Source organism: Gouania willdenowi, chromosome 14 (assembly GCF_900634775.1).
Source record: "Gouania willdenowi chromosome 14, fGouWil2.1, whole genome shotgun sequence".
Taxonomy (NCBI): Eukaryota; Metazoa; Chordata; class Actinopteri; order Blenniiformes; family Gobiesocidae; genus Gouania; species Gouania willdenowi.
In genome coordinates, this window is record NC_041057.1 from 16429086 (window position 1) to 16449807 (window position 20722).

Below are 20722 nucleotides of genomic sequence, written 5' to 3' on the forward strand. Positions count from 1 at the left end.
AGGAGGGTAGAGTCGTGCACATCAGCCAATCAGAAGACGGGGGGTGGGGGCGGGGTATAGCGGCATTACCACCCAGTCTCTCCTCCCACCGCTACAAGGAGTTGTGCTTGACTAGCGCCCTTAGGGGACACTTGAAGACAATATTTCTCAACCCTGTTCTTGGAAATCTCACCTCCCCACATCTTTAAAAAAAACAAAAAACCTTAGAGCAGTAGTTCACAAACTGGGTTATCATGTTGTATCATGATTAAAGTGAATAACTACATATGGGGACTAGTGCACCAATAAAACAAACATATTTTACATTTACAGTAAATGGATAGTGAACATGATACACATCTATATCACTGTGAAGTGTGATGGGTGTCTCATTGGCGATAAACTCGTGCATAAAAGTACTTAAAAAGATATTTAAAAATAAATGCGCACATATTGTGTTTACTTGTAATAAATTAAACACATTGTAAATTATACAAGTTTTGTACAGATACTCTAAGTTCATTTCTACTATTAAGATCTTAAATATTTAAGTGGAAACATTAAAAGAATAGATCATTCCTATATCATGTAGGGTTATAAATGGCAGTAAATTGTGTGTAATTGATGTGAGGATTATGATCAAATTTCTCTCCTACAAGGAGAGAAATTTTTGTGAAATTTAAAGAACAAATGAGCAGGCAAAGACATTTTTCAGTGACAGAAAATGTTTTCATTGGTCGACGTAAACAGCAACAGCTTCAAACACAGCAGGTAGGTGCGGTGCACTGGTGTAAACAAAACTAAGATAAATATGTCACTCAAATATAGTACAAAAACAATGATCTGATCATAAATACACCCACTCTGACTATTCCACACATTCTCCCTCTGAGATTTAAAACTGTTTGTCTTTCGTGTGTATAAAAAAGTGTGAGCGAAACCACACAGTTGTGTTTGTGTTACTCATGACGACTCGTCTCTCTTCCAAACTATCACCATGTTTTTGTCACTGAGGGCAACCAGGTAGCGCAGCTCGGGGTCCATTGCTACGCTGTTGATGGAGGTTCCCTCCACCTGCCGGACACCGTTCTTCAAAGGTCCCGGCCACTCCAGGACCTGCAGAGACAGCAGAGAGCATGTGAATGAATGATGAAAATGTATGGCAGGTTAGATGTTTTTAAACTCAATCTTTTGATAAGTTACTACTTTCTTTAATCTTTTACTTTCTAAAATGTGTCACGTTGCAACTATAACCGAGTGGCACCATATGCACCTTAGGAATAATTAATTAGTTGTAATAAGTAGGTCTGATGTGACAGATATTGTTAATCACAGACTAAACTTTTTTTTTTTTTGCTAATTTACTTTCATTTATTTTTTGGTTATTTTTTTTTAGGAATGTACGATTTTATCTGTTTTGGTGATGTTGTCCAGCCCTAATAAGTACTCAAATGGAATAAGATATGGACCATGAGGGATTTTCTAGAGCTGGAGTATGTGTTTTTATTCACTTTCTTTTATTTTGAAACCTATCTAAGGAAATAAAATGCAGAAATCTTAAAGTGTTGAGCTGCTTCTGTGTGAACGTTCACCTCGGTGGGCCGGATGGGTTTCCCGCTCTGGAAGCTGTTCTTTTGTAGGCTGCTGACGTGATACGTCCATAGCCGGCCCTTGTCATCTCCACACACAATGTAGGCTTGGCCTGCACACAGAGACAGACCACGATCAGGGTCCATTGTTCTAACAGAAAAACACTGAACATGTTTGAAAGCATCGCACAAAGCCATCCTACCAGGGCAGGTGTTTAGAGCCAGGTAAGGGATCTCGGTGTTGGCCCACTGCAGCTCAGCCAGAACCACGGCGCTCACCGCTCGGTTCTTCTTGTCAGGCCGCTGCGCCTTAGTCCTGCTCCAGCTCCACAGGTAGATGCAGCCATGCAGGTAGTTCTTAGAAGCTAAAAAACAACAGGTGGGCACAGGAAGGAGGAGGTGAAGTTGGTTAAAGAGAGACTGAATAAGCCCATAAGGAAACAAGTTGTACAATCAGCACTGTATTTAAACTGTAAGGCAAAAAAATAGTAACAGCCATCAATCACTCTTGGATATAATAATCACAGCACAGCCTTGTGGCCAACTAGTGTTAACTATTAGTGGTGTGCATTGCCATGAATCTGACATTATGATTTACAACTTTCATCTCACGATTCGATATATACTGATACTAAACAATATAATATACATTGCGACATAAATAATTACAAATTTCACATTTCCAAGTACAAAATGGTATAAAATACGATACTTTTTTTTTTACTTGCGAGAACTAATAAATGGTAACTAAATGTAATTCAAGTGCGAATATCAAAAACAAATGGTATGTTTATCAAACTGTTTAATTATATTTTTCAAAAAAGTTTAACTTTTGCTTCTACAACAGATTCTGATTGTGTTAAGTTCTTAAATTCTTAATAAAAAAGCATCCACATAAATCTTTAAAAGTGCCCAATATGTTTTATGAAAATAAAGCGCAATAAAAATCCAAGCTAAAATGCATTGAGGAGTGAAATAGTTTAACATGGTCTAATGTGGTTCACTGACACCTAGTGACCGGCCGTTTACGTGCTATGCTAATGTTAGCGCAATTAAATGTTTTTTGTGTGTTCTAAAACATGATTGAAAAAAAAATCGATTTGAACATTTTTTCGAATCGATACGATAATCGTGCAGGAAAATATCATGATGAATCGCCAAAACAATCTGTTCTTACACCCTTATTAACTATAGCAGTGGTTCTCAAACGTTTTTGGCTCAAGTACCCCTTTCTCTTAATTCATGTACATGGATTCTTCTGAATCCATGTACCCCCTTTGTCCGACTACAACATTTTGCTGAGAAAACTATTTAAACACAACCATGGAGCAAAATGATGGAACTAACGAGTGATAACACATTTTAAAGAATCTAATTTTCTAAATAAGTGGAAAGAAACAGTATTTAATGCAGTGGTTCCCAACCTTTTTAGGATTGTGACCCCATTTTCATGTCAAGAATTTCTTGAGATCCCAAAGACATTTTTTACTAGAATTAGTTTTTTTATCATGTTCGAGCTCAGACATTTATTATTTTTACTGCATTTTAGTTTAACTAGATTTATATTTCACAAAGTGAAAGTATAGAAATACAGTAGTAGTAAGATTGTGTGTTGTTTTAATTAAAAAACAATAATTTCCAAAATTTTAAAAAACTGTTTTAATTTTTCAGTAATTTCAAGCGACCCCATTTAAACTCCAGGTGACATCACATGGGGTCCCGACCAAAAACACTGATTTAGTGGCTCCCGAAAAGATTTATTTCCTTAGTTTTTATCATTTGTGTTTCCAAAGGAGCTCATAGAGAAAATAACTAGGGCTTCACTCACCTACAACGTCGTCAGTGAGAAAGCTGAGGCCGTCGATGGTGTGGTAATCGTGCTCTTTGTCCTCCTTCTTATAAATGGGGAAGTTAATCTCCATCTCTTTAGACCTACTGATAGGAAACATCATTGTTGCTTAGTTAATATACAGTAAATGATTTACAGCTCAACTACAGTAAATTAATGGAATCTGGCTAGTGTTAAAACATTATTACTGCTTCACCTTACACAGATAGTCGTGCCAGAGCTGAGATTTAACCTTTAACACCATGTCATTAATGGAAACCATTAGAGCACATGTATCAAACTCAAGGCTCAGGGGCCAATTCTAGCCCTTTAGAGCATCCAATTTGGCCCGTAGGAGGATGTTTAAAAAAACCGAAAAAAACATGAAGAATCGATGTGTAAATTACCAACTAATTCAGGTATAGATATCGCAGTCCTCTAAAATACATACATTCAAATAAACTTTACAATATTTGCCTTGCCAGCGCTCACAGTTTTCCCAAGTTTATATCAACATGACGGCAATCATTTTTAAAAAGCAAATTGTTGAAAAAACACAATTTTCCTCAAATTATTCCACAAGTTTTCCCCAAATTAAATAAAAAATAATCATGAAATTAAGTAAATTTAGGTGATGATCCTGCAGGGACTGATAGATATCTGTCACTTATTGCTTGGATATTGTTGGTGCTTTACATACTTTGCATGTGCCATGTTGGATTTGTTTGGACGCCCCACCCCCACCTACTGAGTCTACGGATGTCATGAGTCCTAGCTCTACAGTGATGATGTCTCAGTTACAATATTAGAACATTAGAATATTGGAACATAGGGATGACACCACCACTGTGGAGGTAGGACTGATGTTCTAATGTTCTATAGCAATACATACTTCCTACAGTCACTGCACTAGTTACATATAAATTAAATGTGGAACTGCAAAGTAGGGCGTATTATTGTTGAAATTTGCTGTGTTCCTGCCTATAATCTGCAGCCCACTTGAGATTCAACTGGTCCATATTTGGCCCCTGAACAGAAATTAAAGCATAAAGTGCCAGACTTACTTCTTTGCTGAGTTGTTGCCGCCCAGTTGGGTGCTGTAGCAGTGCAGACCGTCCTCACAGGCCGTCAGTAGGTGTGTTCTGGGTGACGCTGGAGGCAGACAGATGTGCAGAGGTGCAGCGCTGACCTCCAACGTCAGCAGCTGACTGCGGGCACACACACAGAGAGCAGGAGACATTGTTGAGTTCAAGTTAAAGGTGCTCGTGCAGCATTTAGCGTTCACAAAGGTTGATCAAACTGAAGAACGCACACAGCTTTGTAGTTGTACTGGCTGTCGACCCCACCGATGTCCCACATCAAGATCTTGTTGTCGTACGATCCCGCTGCAGGAGAAAAGCCGTCGTTTCATGAGCAAAACAACGACAAAGGGTACGAACAAAAACAAAACAACCTAAGATCAAAGCAACCTTCAAACAAGACAAAAGCAGTCGCCACTGATGCCAAATTCAATCAGCAATATTAACTAATTTCTAATATGGAAGTTAACATAAAACATTCAATTTAATAAAGAAAATAAATGTTGGTAACACTTTATACATAAAGGCTGACATTATGCTGTCATTATTGTGACATGATACCTGTCATTAGCATGAATATGGTGCCATGAAGGCTGTCATTAAGTGTTGTTAGTTACCCTAACCCCTAATTTTAACCCTAACCCTACCTAACCCCACTAGATCCCTCCACATAACCTAAAAAATGTCAACATAGCTCCACAGGTGTCATAATTTAGCAAACAACAATTAATGACAGCTTAATAACAGACATAATAACATGACACCTTATTCATGCTAATGACTGATAATGAGAGTGTAATGTCAACCTTATGTATAACACTTAAAGTAAATTGTTACCAAAAACAAATAATAAATTAAAATGAGTTATTCATTCATTTTTTTTAATTAATTCAATCATTTAATATATTTAAAAAAATGATGAATTCAAAATTTAAATGAATTAAAAAAAAAAAATAGTTATTAAAATTCTAAAAATAGTTATTACATTTTTTTTAAAAAAGTTATTGAAATATTTCAAATTTAAGTTCAGTAACTTTTGAAATACAATTTTAAAAAAGAGAGAAAAAAAATCTAAATAAAACCCTTATTAAAAGATGGTCTTGCACATCTCCACATTGAGCGCTAAACAAAAGGAAGATGATTTCCTGTCAACTCACTGAAGAGGAAGTTTCCTTGCTGGTGGTTGAAGCGGAGGATGGACAGTGACTTGCGACTGGCCCTGAACTCTCCGTAGGCCACGTTGTTGCGAGGATGGATCAGTTTAACTAGTCCTCGCTTCCCGCCGGCGGCCAGAATGCTGCAGTGCTGAGCTGCCGCGTTACCTCCTCTGGACATGAGCACTGTGGACCAGGCCAGAGAGAAGAACTCCTGCAGGGGAGGCAGAAAACACACTCACACAGGTCAGCCATAACATTAGGGATTATATAACAGTACTGGTGTTCAACTTTTAATGCAGAAGTGGGCAACTTTCAGCCAGGGAGTCACATGCCGCCCTTGGGGTAATTTTGTGTGGTCCCCAAAGTAAAAACACAAATTTACTCAAAAATGACAGTAAAAACACAAATTTACTCAAAAATGACAGTAAAATACACAAACCAACAGCAAAAATACACAAAACAACAGCAAAAATACACAAAACAACAGCAAAAATACACAAAACAACAGAAAACAGACAAAATGACAACAATAATAAACAAAAGGAAAACAAATATACACTCAATTACTTCATAAACACACAAGAAGACTATACAAAAAACTGAAAAATATACAAAATGACAACAAAGGGCAAAAAATAATGTGGCCCTTAGATCCGAAAAGCACATTTTTGCGGCCCCAGCTGTGACTAATGTTGCCCATCTCTGCTTTAAGGATACCGACCTCTCCGGATACTTTGTACTTCTTCATCACCATCCCTGTCTCACAGTCGATCACACACAGGGAGTCTCCTCCACAGGTCGCCACCAGGCGGCTCCCACCACTGCCTGCACATGAAAAAAATAAGCATCAAGAATGTCACACAGTCAACAATATCAAAGCCTTTATCAAGACTTTTAATGGTATTGGATGATAAATGTTACCTGTGGACAGCGGCAAAGGCTGGAATGCACACGCCCACAGCTGCGTGGAGAAGTCCTCAGAGCTGTCTGCCTTACTGTGGCACTGCAGCACGTGGAGCGGCTTCAGACACACCGTCTGCAGCGGGCAAAGGAGCAACACTTTGATTAGGACATCAAAGCTCTGCAATCTACACTCAGAGCAGCTGGAATCGGTTCAGTTTTCTCTAAACTGTGTTGATAACCAGGTCGATTACACAATGCAGATCCCAACATGGGAAGGAAATCCAACTCCCTGTAAATACAAGTATTTAAAACCATTGGAAACATGAGCTGTGCTGAACATTTCCCTGAACATTGAGGCCAAATCTCAAGTGTAAATGCATTAAGGAAATACCATAGAAACACATCAGTTATAACAGAACTTACATAGAGTAAAAAAAGACTAATACTTCAAAATGCTTTAAAAAAAACTGGAACTCTACTCTTAAACAAGTCTCAACCAGAGGTTTGGACTCGAATCACATGACTTGAACTCGAGTCACAAATTTAATGACTTTAGATTCGTCAAAATATTTTAAAAATGCAATTGTTATTAATGATCCGAAGGAGAACAGGACTTCGATGGACAAAGTGACAGCCACTCAGGAAGCAGCTGAAAACATCAAGCTGGGCTGAGACATTTAGCAGAGACGTTTATTCCAAGAGTGATATTCTTTGGATTTAAAGATTATAACCAGGATTAATAATGTTTTGGGAAAAAAAATACCTTGTTCTGCTTTCCAGTTAGATTATTGTTTGTTTGGTTAACAGAAGAACTGTTAACATTTTAAAATCTAAAAAGATGCTGGATTGGTTTGTTCATAAAAGCATTATATCAGATTATATCACTATTATTTGATAAATATGTACTCTGTTCAAGTAAGTCATTGTTTCTATGAGTTGAAAAAACTTGCTCTGTATAACGGCACTAGCTGTGGTACATTACATACTCATGACTTGTTAAGACTTGTTAATTAAAGTTGAGGACTTTTGACTTGTTCCCATCTCTAGTCTTAACAAATCTCATATGCAGACATGGAGCAGGGAGAGGAGGCAGGCACGAGTGGATGTTGTACAAAACTAACAGGAATAACTAACTATATATACGTTTAGTGAGATGAAGACGGCGACTCCACAGCTAAAAACCATATCCACTGCTGTACGGTTTGAGTTACAGTATCAAAAACAAGCAGCTCTGAGCTGACAATGGTTTTCCTGTTTCCAAAGCAAATCTAGTCATTAACATTATCAGCTGTTCTCAACCCAAAAGACAAAGACAACTCAGCTGAAAACTATCATTTGTAACCTTCACAATTAGGAATGAGAGGCAATTCAGCAGCTGCATATGCAATAAAAAGCACTTTAAACACGTTTGTGGAGCTTGAATAAAATAAAACATCAGTCGGGTAAGTTGACAGTATTCTTTGGTAATTTTATGTTTGAGAGATTTAAAAAAAAGAAATTTTTCTCTCGCTGCATAAAGTGCTGAGGTCTGTGAGACTTAATAGTAACATTTGTTAATGCCGGTGAAAGGTAAATGTGAAACGTTGGTCATCAGTTTTTAACCTTACCTTTGTGCTTCCTGCAGGCAGCACGTCAGCGTCTCTCTGAGCTTCATCCACTGACGAAGATAAACATGCATGTTTTGCTTTGGGATGAGTTGCAGGCATTCCTGTTCTCTTGGTGGGGGTGCGGTCATGGAGATTGGAGGCGCGTGGGCTCAACCCAACCACGTCAGCCTTTACTGGCGTCCGAGGTTTGAGGCGGAGGCTGGATTTCCGAGGACTGTCTTTATCTGAAGGCGCTGCGATGTCGGAGCGCGGCTTCTTACGGGGCGTCAACCGCATGTTGTTGGTGTCCGTCAGAGATTGAGTTTGTTTACGCTTCACTGGTGATAAAACCACCTGAGATAAAACACATGGATAAACAGTTTTAAACAGTGTTAGAAACTGTATATGTTTCAGAGTTGGGGTCAATTACATTTCCAGTTACAATTATGTTTTCATATACCCATGTCCAATTACAATTATGTTTTATCCTCAGAAAGTCAATTACAGTTATGCTCTCAATTACTAAAGTTCAACTAAAATTAATCACAATTACCTGAATTGCCTGAAATAAATAGCGTAATAAGTTAACCTTCCTCTTGTGTTAGCATCTAATGATAACGGGTTCTAAATCAACTGTAAAATACAATAACATCAAACATCTATGATCTATTTTTTTTCCTATCTATTGATTACCTTGTTAGGCTTCCTAATCAATAAAAATATTGGTTTTAATATTGTTGGTGTGGACGTCTCAACCTTTTTAGTGTCATTATGCAGCTTGATTTAAAAAAAAAAAAATAATTAAATGGTAAAATGTGGGAAAGCTTGATATAAAACACATTTTAATAATTGTTAACGACATATGTGTAGAACTGTAGAACCAATTTTCATGGCAATTACAGTTACATAGTCAATTATCTGAACTCAAATGAAAATGTATTTACAATTACGACAGCGATAGATTTTTTAAAATTACAATTATAATTATGCCATAATTGTAATTAATTATCAATTACACAATTACAATTACAATTGACCCCAACTCTGGTGTGTTTTAATCTCCCCCATCACTCACACTGCTCTCTTCAGCATCACTAGAGTCGCTGCTCTTTTCCTTCGGCTCCGTCAGAGAGCACAGGAACTCCTTGGCTATAATCTCCACCTACAAACCAACACAGGGAGCGGATTAAATTATTATTATTATCATTATTAAAAGCCACAGAGTGAATAATGAACACCCGCTCTTGAACGTACCTTCCATTTGGTGAAGTCGGTGACTGAGCTGGGGCCAAACTTCACCTGCTGCCGAGCTGTGCTGATAAACTTGGCTTCCAGAGCGGAAACTTTCTCAGCTGTGATGGGACCAGAAGGACAGAAGCTCTTCTCCCACAGAGCAACTATCTATAACATAAAGGACCAATGTTGTGTGTGCAGATAATATATGACTGTGGTGGACACTTAAAGCAGGGGCAAACGTGACAAGAGTCCCAAAGTCAACTAATTACAGCTACGGCTTCAATTATCAATGTTCAATTACAACTCAATTACAGTTGCCGGCATATTTTTCCAATTACAACAAAAATTACAAATACTGTTTTTCCCCTGAAAGTCAATTACAATTATGTTCTCAAATACTAAAGTTCAATTACATAAAAACGGGTCAGTTTTCACCCATGTCTCATATCAGCTGTAAAATATACTAAATTATATAAATACTAAATAATTTGTTTCTCATCTCTTGGTTATAAATATTGGTTTTTATATTTTTTGTATGTGCGTCTGAGCCTTTTTTCTTTTGTCAGTATATCCCTCAATTTTATTTTATTTTTAAATGATAAAAATTATCCTCAAGAGAAGTGACAGGTGAACTTGATATGACACATACTGTAGTAATTGTTAACTACGTATGTGTGTCAAAGCCATAGAACTCTAACACGGTTCCCCAGTTTTGCGTTTGATTAAATTATTTAAACTCAATTATAATTAAATTATGTTTACATCAACATATTGTTCCAATTCCAATTATGTCATAAGTGTAATTAACTACCAATTACATTTATAATCGACCCCAACCCTGCAACCCTTCTTCTTACTCTGCTCCTCAGGTTGTCGCTGTAGACGTAGCGGAGGTGGTTGGCGTTGGTAGAGACGTCTTTACCGTTGTAGATCCTCAGATTGGACAGCAGCACCATCAGCTTGTAGTTATCACTCACCTGACAGAGGAGAGAAATTAATGAAAAATTAGCAACGTCATCACTACTCAGGCCAAAACAACACAACAAAGTTGAGCGACCTTTATCACACCGGGGCCACAAAAAAGTGAGCTGTCCAATCCACAGAAAAAAACAAAGGGTTTTGAGATTTTTTGTTGCTGTTTTGTATGTTTTTCTGCTGTTTTTTTGTCATTTTGTGTAAATTTGTTGTTGTTTTATTGTTGTTTGATATAATGTTGCTGTAGTTTTGTGTTTTTATAGTTGTTTTGTGCATTTTTGTTGCCATTTTACATAGTTTTCCATCATTCTGTTAGTGCATTTTGGAGTCATTTTTGTAGTTGTTTTGTAAATTTGTGTTTTTTGTGTATGTTTCCATAATTTTGAGTCATTTTTTGGTCTTTTTGTAATTTTGTGTGTTTTCGGAGTAATCTTGGTATTTTACTTTAGGGGCTGCACAAAAATAGACCGAGGGCCGTATGTGGCCCCCAGGGTGGCAGTTGCCCATGTCTGACATAGGGTTTGAGTCTCTGAGGACCTCGGCCCATGATGTTGCACTAGTTTCCTAGTTATTTGAGTCGTCCATTGGAGTTGATTAGCTCTGATTAGCCTATTGTGTGGCTCATTAACACGCTAAAGTGTCCCTTGTTTAGGGTGATTTAGGTAAATTGGTGTTAAAGTGTAAAAATGATGAGATTATAGATGGAGGAAAAGTTTCCCTGTTTTTACTGTAGGGCCGCCGTGTTTTTTTCCCTCGTGATCATGGAAAAAGACAAAAATAATGAAAATCAATTCCTGAAACAAAAATTGCAATAGTGGTATTATTACTAAAAAAGCAAATAAAGCAGAAAATTGCAAAAAGTGAAAACTGAAGTAAATGAATAGGGCGAAAATCACACTTTTCCACTAACAATAAATTTACTCTCAGTGTCATGGATAAACTTTAACAGATTTCATTACTGAGGAAATCCACAGTGCACCCACGAAAAAACAACAGATTCCACAAATCCTTACAGTGATGTACAGGTTGTCCTCCATCTTCAGCTCCTCCAGGCTGACCAGCGACTCCAGCGAGGTGACGTCCTCCATCTGGTTGTCGCTCAGGTCCAGGAAACGAAGCATGGGCAGCTTCAGACTTTTAGGAAACTCCTGCAGTCCGTTACCGGAGAGATCCAGCCGTTCCAAAGCCTGGAGGCGGGACAACAGCCTGACGGGTAAATCCTGGAGCTTCAGGCGGAGCTTGGAAAGACTGGGAAGTTATTTAAAGAGTGTTGAGTCAAGTGGCAATTTTACTTTAAATGAAAGTCTTTCCTTCAGCATTAGCCCAGGGACCAATCGTCTAAAAGCATCACATTAACTACTGGTACTGGGAAACAGAAAAGCACTTACTTCAGTGACTTGATTTGCTCCAACCGGTTGGTTTTAGGAGAGCCTTTCTCCAGCAACAGCTTCTCTGTTATTTGTTCCATGACTGATCTGCAATGGGAGGAGCCATAATCCAGATATCACGTGAACAGAAAACACAAAAAATGACGTGTCTCACTTTGTATTTAGTTTTTCAATCCAATGATCACACTGATGTCCTACTGTGAGAGGATTATTGTAGAATGTTTATATCATAGAAAGCACTCATCATAAATAAGTCTAGTGCAAATAAAAAGTATGAATACGTCTACTCTCTCTGTAAGATACCGTTTAACGTGGTTTAGTGCAATTCCAGTTTGGCATGGGCAATATATCGAGATTCAAGATATATTGAGTTTTCTATTTTGGCAATATAGAAAATTACAATATCGTCTATATCTATATACATTTTAATTTTATGGCTGATTTTGTATTAAGTGCGACCTAACCCAGACCTTCAATTAAAACATGCCACACAACAGTACTCACTCACACATGCTGTCCCTTATTGGAGAAAAATAATAAAGTGTCACATATTGTGCAGCTGTTTGGTAATAAATGAGCCTATGTGGTATTTTGCATCAGCAAAATTGTCTTTCTGGTAAGACTTTATTTGCATTAAAAATATTGAGATTTATATCGTATATCACCATTTTGGGAAAGAAAAAATATTATAATAATCGATATTAATTTTAGCCCATATCGCCCAGCCCTAAGTCCAGGTTATAGTACGCATCCATATTAAAAGTGTATTATCCATCTATACTTTAGTATCATAAAATAAAACAGTTATGAGTTTTTATTCTATTTGATGTAGTTTTGATATGTCTGTTCTAATATTTACATTTTTTCCATCAGTGAAAGTTAAATGTGCTTCAATACTTACTGATCGAAAGAGGAAAACATGTTATCTAAGGTACAGTACGTTCTATATAAATGTTTCTCATGATTATGTTTCGGATAAAAACAACGTTTTGGTTTAAGTTACACAAAAGATAAATCACGCGAGTCTATGAACAGAAACAAGCTAAACAACACGTTTACGTTTCAACTATTATATTAACACCACTTTTGAGCAGTGAAAACTACGTAAAAACGCGATTATGTTTGAATATAACAGTATAATCGGGTATTGTACTAACAACAAACTAGTGTGGTTTAAAAACAACTCCACGTTGTAGTCCTCCTGACTCCGTTAAACGTAGCATTTGAGTCTACATTAAGAATTAAAGCAACATATTTGCCCACGTTTTAAATAAAGAATAGATTAATTAATAAAATGAGTTTAATGAGTGAATAACAGACGTGTTACTGTGTAGGAACTCACCGTCGGAAGCAGCAAACACTGAGGAAATAAAAAATAAACTTTCGCGGGAACACTCTGCTTTTGGTGGGCGTGGCTATCCAAGGCTCCCATGATTCCAAGCGCGACTTCCGCTACAGGACGTTACCATAGTAACGGCTAATGGCTGCTAGCCGGACCAGAAAAATTTGCATTTTATTTAATTCCTCTTGTAAATTATCATATATAAGTCACTTATAAAGTGTAATAAACAATAAATAAAGTTTATATTAGAGGAATAAAATAAAGAGTGGGAAAAAAAACTTTTTTGATGTCATTATTGATCAACATCAGTGATTTTATATATATATATATACATAATTTTTTTTTTTTTGTTCAGTAGTGAAAATTATTTATGTTTTTGCAAAAATTTGTGATAAATTCCTTCCTAGATTAAACCAATGCACATTTGATCACAATTGCAAGCTGCAAATGTTATAAATGTAATAAAATATGAATGAATCAGCAAATAACACAGCCAAAGAGTGTTATTGTTGTTGGATTAGAGCACATTGTCTAAAGATGTGACAATTACTGTTAAAACGGGCCAAACTTTAATGTTTGTGTGGTTTTATATAGTGATGCCTCAGCATGTGTTCCCATCCTCTCTGAAAGCAGGTGTATCTGGATGAGGTGGAGCCTCCAATCCTTTAAGAGGATAAAGTCTGAGGGGGGAGGGACACACTAACTATCCAGAGTGTGCACATACACGTGGCATATCTGTCCACACTTGTGTGAAGTTTTGGAGTGTAGATGGTGATGCATGATCAGGCAGATGCAGTTTTTCCACCCTGACGTCTGACGAAAGGTGCAAAGGTGAGGGACACACACACACACACACACCTCTTATTGCTATGCCAACAAACAAAATGCAATCATCACTAATAGGTATTAGACCAGGGTTCACCAACACGGTGCCCGTGGACCCCAGGTAGCCCACATGGACCATGTGAGGGGCCCTCAGGAGCTCTAGTCACCAATGAGCGCCATCTAAAATCTGATTAACTTTCTAGGATTCAAACTCACAAATATAAATATATAAGTTATATATAAATAAGTTTTAGTATTAAATTAACCATCTTTAAATGTTTATTTTCACTGAAACATTGAGACAAATGTTTTTGAATGCTGCAGATATGGTGTATGGGTTGTGGTATATTATATATAATAATATATTAATAAAATTATTAAAAAAAAAAAACATAAGGTGCATTTTGCAAATGTTGCATGTTTTATGATTAGTTAAAAGTTGTTTGTTTGTAGCTAGTAAAATACCAACATGGGGATTTTCTATGAAATGTAGAAAATGAAACAGTTGAATAAATGAGGAGAAATAAAGCGTTTCATGTTGAAACTTAAACATTTCTGACCTTTATAAAAGTTACTACCCGCCTTCCTTATATTAATTTATATTACATGTTTAATGTATTATTTGTTGTATTTGGTGCAATGCTGTTAGTCAGATACTTGTAAAAGTACATTTATTAATTTAATTTTTAAATCCTTTATTGTAAGGCACAGGCGGTAACGTTCTAACTGAAGAACAATTTGATTTAAGAAATGACTGGATTTTTAAAATCAAACTTTCTCAATATCGGCATGTTTGACTTTACTTATTCCAGTATCTATTTGCAAATATTTGCTCTAATACATTGTGCATACACAGACTTAAACTATTTAAAGGTCAATAGGTCAAATTCTTTTGAGGTAAGAAATTCTATTTGATTGCATGGGTTGAAACTAGAGGAACAGGGTTGAATAGTTGCACTACTTTCAATCATTATATAAATGTGTGAAATAAAAGCTCAGGACCACATAAATGTCCTTTGACTTAATTAGCATTAACATTTATTGTCGGCAGTTTCAGGAATTTTCATGTTGTTTGCACAGGCATTGTCAGTTGATTTGTCCCCTTTGCAGGCGACCATGCCAGTGTTCCAGGTTCTCTGCAGCCTGATTGGCTGGTTGGGTCTCTACCTGTTGTTCTGCTCTACCTGTGCCAAGCGAGGCCCCGAGTGGAACTGTCGCCTGGTCACATTAACCCACGGGGTCACCATTGTGCTGCTGACTGGCTACGTGGTGTTCATCGATGGGCCGTGGCCCCTCACACATGCAGGTCAAACACTGTTCCACTTATTTTTATTTCACTTAAGTTCATAGGGTGTTTTCCAACTATCTGAACCGTTTCTTGCTATATATATATATATATAGCAAGAAAATATATATATATATTTTTATTATTATTATTTTTTAATGTCGTGGCATCATCTTCGAAGGTCTTAAAAGTGACAAGCTCACTTTTTTTAAATGTAATGAGTAGAAAGCATAGATTTTTGTTTTTAAAAAGTAAGGAGTAAAAATCACCAAAAAAAAATAAATTAAAATGCTCAAATAAAGTACAGATACCAGAAAAAACTACTTAAGTACAGTAATGAAGTATTAGTACTTTGATACATTTCTACACCCAACCGTAACTGAGTAAATGATTATTTTTTGTTTTAAAATGATCAACAAACATTGTGAAAAAACAAAAAGTGAAATAACCAGACAACAATCAAATACATCACATCATAGCCGACCAATCAGATTAATGCAAGACGCCAAAACAGCATTGACTGCTGGTTATTTTCTCAGTTTTATCTTATTTATCTATTTTTTACTGTGGGAGACAGTTTCTTTGTACACAAAGAGTCTTTTTGTTCATTTTGTTTTCTTGTCCCTGCTCAAAAAAAAAAAACAAATGAAAAAATAAATGAAGTTTTGTCCAGCAGGTTGGCCAGATTTGCCAGAAGGTGAGTGTGATGCTCACACTAGAGACAGTCCTCCAGCAGTCAGTCATGTGTGCTGCTGGTGGTGGTGCTGCTGCTGGTGGTGGATCAGGCTGTTTGGTTGTGCTGCTTCGGGGGCAGTTTCCTGCGGTCCTTCTCAGCATTCCTCTTCCTCTTCTTGCTGAGAAAATGATCCAGTTTGCCACTTTTCTTTAGCTCCTGGTACTTGTCAGCCAGCTGGAGTTTCTTCTTTTCAGATTTTTTCAGGAAGAATGGCCGTGTTCCATGGCTAGCATTAGCATTCTCTCTCTGCTGCCTCTTGAACTCCAGCTCTTTCTCTTTCTGCAGCTCTTGGATCTTCTTGGCTCGCTCCTGGTTCTCCATCCTCTTTAGGAGAAACTGGAGCTTCGTCTTCTTCTGGCTGTCTTTCTTCATCCTCTTTAGCTGCCTTTGGATGACCTTCTTCTCGGTGGACTTGATGTCATCAATGAAGCTGTAGGTTTTTTCAAAAACATCTGCTTTGTACTCCCCAGACAGGTCGTCAAATCGAGGGTCTCTCAGCATGGTCTTCTTGACTGGGACCACCTGACGGAGGAATGGAACTGGCTTCTTAGCTGAAATCTCAGTCGGTCTGTTCTTATTGAGCCGTTTGCTCTTACTTTTGTCTGGACCACTTTTGCTGCCACACGTGACCTTGTTGTACACTTTGGTCCCTACCGTCTGTTGTAGTTTAATGATCTCCTCAAAGGACAAGTTGGATAGTTCATTTCTCATGTCCATCGCTGCACTGCTGCCTCCTTCATCCTCCTCCGGTTGCTTTTTGTTGAGCTCCATTGTATCCGTAGAGTTCAGTGGAGACAAACGATCAGTTGCTGTACTTAGAGATAAACACCTCATGGAACAGCAACGACGGCCTCGCTTCTTCTTCTTCTTTGTTTATATTGTTTTTCCGGGTGTTGGCAGTCATCTTTTGGCGCCTTACCTCCACCATCTGGTCAGGTGGTGGTAATGCAGGTATTTTTATTTATTTATTTATTTTTTAATTGAACAAGTACAGTCAATAATTGTAATGCCGTAATTGACAATGAACAACAATTATGGTGTGATTACAATTTTAATTCTAATTTAAAAATATGTTGCTGTCATAATCGTAATTAAATTGTAATTCTGTTTAGATGATTGCCGTTGTAATTACCATGAAAACTCCATAACAAAACTGGGGACTACAGTTCTATGTACAGTTTTACACATATGTAGTTAACAATTATTAAAATATGTGTCATATCAAGCTTTTCCGCAATGTACCATTTAAATAAATAATCTATACTGACAGAAAAAAGGCTAAAATGCCCACACCAAAAACATTAAAACCTATATTTTTTTATTGATTATAAAGCCTAACAAGGGAACCAATAGATAGGAAAGAAATTGGATGATAGATATTTGTTTTTACTGTATTATCATAAGAGATGCTAACAGAAAGCGAAGGTTAGGTTTTATGGGTTTATTTAGTTCAGACTCAGTAATTGTGATTTATTGAACTTTAGTAATTGAGAATGTAATTGTAATTGACTTTCTGAAGATAGAACAAAACTAAACAAAAAGACAAAACAAAAAGAACATTGTATACCTTGTACATACAATAAAACAACAGATTGGTCTATTGAAATAAATCAAGTTTTTTTTTCCATAAATGAAAGAAGTCTAGAGGCATTTCTGTCATGAAGAAAATATAAAAAATAGGCAAAAAGCTTAAGCTCGTTCCTCTAGTGGGTAAAATTAGGCTTAGATTTAAAGAAATAACATTTATGAATATAACATTTACCGAACAAAACATTATTCACACCAAAATCGATCATCCGATCTTATCATGAACAAACAAGCCACATTTCACATCTGATACAGTGAACATAATAATCCCTTTAGATAGAATTTTGTGAATGTAGTTCAACTAAGATGCAGTGAAAAAATAAATATCTGAGTTCGAACATGAGCAAAAACTAATTCTAGAAAGAAAAAAAAAAGTCTTTGGGGTTGCCAGAAATTCTTGATATTAAAAATGGGGACCAAATACTGTTTCTTTCCACATATTTACAAAATGAGATTTAAAATATGTGTTCATTCCATCATTATGCTCTAATGCTAATGCTTTTAAATAATTTCCTATGCAAAATGCTGTAGCTGGACAAAGGGGGTACTTGTATTCAGAAATAAGACAAAGGGGGTACTTGAGCTGTTTGAGAACCACTGCTTTAACCTGTGACCAATGCCCTTCTTTGCTCTTCTCTGGGACCCAGGCACTGCAAACACTGAGCTGCAGACTCTTGCCCTGGCCGTGTGTCTTGGCTACTTCTTCTTTGACATGGGTTGGTGTGTGTGCCACCACAGCGAGGGCCCCCTCATGCTGGCCCATCATGCAGCGAGCATCGTGGGCATCTTGCTAGCTCTCTTCATGGGGGAGTCTGCGTGCGAAACCTGCGCGGTGATCTTCGGCAGCGAGATCACCAACCCGCTGCTGCAGACCCGATGGTTCCTGCGACAGCTGGGTCGCTATGACAGTCTGCTGGGAGACGCCGTGGACCTGCTCTTCATCACTCTGTTCGCCACCGTACGCGTGGGAGTGGGTACGGCCATGTTCTACTGCGAGATCACTTCTCCAAGGACTTCGATGGTGATGAAAGTAGGCGGCGTGCTTATGTACGGCCTGGCCTGGGTGTTCATGGTAGACATAACGCGCTTCTGCTACAAGAAAAGTAAAGGAAAGTACCTGAAGTGGAAAGAGAGGTGCAAACAAACAGAGAAGCTTTAATAAATCACACTGAGAACTTAAATGTGTGTGGGTTTGACCCTACTTTGAGTAAAAAATACAGGGTGTTTTCCAATCAAAAGCACATGGACACAACAGTTTCATCCAAAGGGAAGATAAGTCATCGTTATATTAGATACAAAAAGTGACGACGAGGAAAGAATGAAGTTGGCGTGAGAATATTCTCATTTTTCCAGTGACGGAAAGTTACTGGGAATCCTACGTGTAAAAAAAAAAGGTGTTGAGTGTAGCAGGGAATAGGCCTTTAAAAGTTGGAAGCCTCCCAACAAAGTATAATGGGACCCAAGAGGTAAAAGTGTAATGTCTTTTCAGTGACACAGGTTGATTTACACCCTTATTGGTTGGAAAATGAAACGTTAAGAAGATACTGTATGTTTGCATCAAGTTAGGTTTCACCGACAGGTGATAAAATTGCGGCATGACCCCCCCCCCCAAAAAAAAAAAAAATAATACTATGGATTTTCCTGGAGTGGGCCTTGTGCCCCCTTAAACAAAAAAGTTTTGGACACCCCTGCTTTAAAACGTCCTAAGAATACATTTGCCTCACTCTATTTTTCAAACTTCAGGAATCACATTTACATAGAAAAGTGACAAAATTCCACATATTTTAGCTAAACAACATAACATTTTAAGTTTTATGAAGTATTTGTAACACATTTCAAAGGAAATCTTGTCAAGTTGTATGAACCGCCAGAAGGAAATAAAAGCTGTGTGTTTACGTGTGTATGAGTTTGATCGACTCAAAATCAGCACATCAAGTATCCTCCTTTATTCCAAACAGACACGTTGACACAGTTAATAACAGTGGAATAGCATTTAGAATATTACATAGAAGATTAATATTGCTGTAGACTTTATCCTCTCATGAAGTAGTTTGTGTTTAATAATAATAATAATAAAAGGTTTCAAAGTGTGCAATACAAAAAAAGAGCAGTGGAACAACAAACCCTCTGATATGTAGTCATCGTATGCATACCTCCTTTCTTTAGCTTTACCTGTACTCTGCTGTTTACGTGTGACTGTGTTCAGTCAATGATTATCTTTTCAACCCATCAAAGTCAAATCTAATCCCTCATCTCAGATTTACGTACCAGCGTTTCCTTTACTGGTAATCTAAAGTAGGAACATCATTTAAACAATGCAGATTTGTTGATACACTATATCGACAAAAATATTTGGTCACGTTTTTCAGGGTTTGGGTTTCCAACTTTGTGGGAACAGTTTGAGGAAGGGCCCAATATGACTGTGCCTCAGTGAGTGCCCAAAACCATAACGACATGGACGATAGGGAAAGCAGTTTGAACGTAAATTTGTGAATCAGTGATATCAACTCTACAAGTACACACATTTAGAGTAAATGTACTCACTTCTGGTTTACTGGTGCATGAGTACACTTTACTAGTGAGGCATAAAGGGGTCACTAGTACGGGAAAAAAAGCAAATTCTGTTTGACTATTGGCTTTTAAAAATATTACAACCAATCAGGGTGCTGGAAACGGTTCTAATCCCTCCTACCTCATTTGCATTGGACCTACTAGTACTACTAGTGAATCTTTTGGCCTTACCAGTACTACTACTGGTAGTAAACTAAAAACAGTCCACTAGTACTACTACTGTAAGTGAGATTTTGAGTGTAGTAGTAGTACTAGTAAACAAAAATTGTGTTCTACTAGTAAAGCTTTTTAGTGCACTACAGCAGTGGTTCCCAAACTTTTGGGCCAAAGGACAAGTAAAAATCTGAAGGCACACCAATACCATATACACCTATACAGGCACATTAAAGTTAAACGGGCACTGGTCGGCTCTGATTTTAGGAGTCAGTGATGATTTGCGTAGTTTTTTGGCAGTTTAGGTAGTGTTTCGGGTGGTTTAAGAGGTGTTTAATGCGGCCAGGATGGGAAAGGGGAGGGCGGTGCACCTAATGAGCGATCCCCAGAAACATCTCCATATGAAAAAACATTCCTAGCCTCACAGTGATGGCATTTCATGCTGGTTCTGTCCAATTCTACGTTCAATAGTGGATTACAGCTTCATTGGTCAATTTCGTGTT

General features: G+C 37.4%; 3 protein-coding genes across 4 annotated transcripts; 1 reads left to right on the top strand and 2 right to left on the bottom strand.

The window, feature by feature from the left end:
* Positions 1 to 721: 721 nt before the first annotated feature.
* On the bottom strand, positions 722 to 13138 carry lrwd1 (leucine-rich repeats and WD repeat domain containing 1). Its single transcript, XM_028467382.1, has 16 exons — positions 13063 to 13138; positions 11721 to 11807; positions 11346 to 11580; positions 10215 to 10334; positions 9376 to 9522; positions 9197 to 9283; positions 8143 to 8475; positions 6554 to 6668; positions 6354 to 6457; positions 5633 to 5843; positions 4709 to 4781; positions 4461 to 4604; positions 3397 to 3503; positions 1772 to 1933; positions 1572 to 1681; positions 722 to 1095 (listed from the first exon to the last, which is right to left on the bottom strand). Exons 2-16 carry the CDS (start codon positions 11798 to 11800, stop codon positions 943 to 945), a joined length of 2181 nt encoding a protein of 726 aa, XP_028323183.1. The 5' UTR covers positions 11801 to 11807; positions 13063 to 13138; the 3' UTR covers positions 722 to 942.
* A 631-nt stretch (positions 13139 to 13769) lies between these two features.
* LOC114475728 (transmembrane protein 136-like) lies at positions 13770 to 18978 on the top strand. Of its 2 annotated transcripts, XM_028466793.1 has the most exons (3): positions 13770 to 13893; positions 14998 to 15193; positions 18143 to 18978. In XM_028466793.1, the coding sequence occupies exons 2-3, from the start codon at positions 15004 to 15006 to the stop codon at positions 18652 to 18654; spliced, it is 702 nt and encodes a 233-aa protein (XP_028322594.1). In that variant the 5' UTR covers positions 13770 to 13893; positions 14998 to 15003; the 3' UTR covers positions 18655 to 18978. The 2 variants fall into 2 exon arrangements, with proteins under 2 accessions (XP_028322594.1, XP_028322593.1); XM_028466792.1 differs by lacking the exons at positions 13770 to 13893; positions 14998 to 15193 and adding an exon at positions 16746 to 16859.
* rrp36 (ribosomal RNA processing 36) lies at positions 15627 to 16793 on the bottom strand. Its single transcript, XM_028466791.1, has one exon. The coding sequence runs from the start codon at positions 16740 to 16742 to the stop codon at positions 15954 to 15956; it is 789 nt and encodes a 262-aa protein (XP_028322592.1). The 5' UTR covers positions 16743 to 16793; the 3' UTR covers positions 15627 to 15953.
* Positions 18979 to 20722: the final 1744 nt, after the last annotated feature.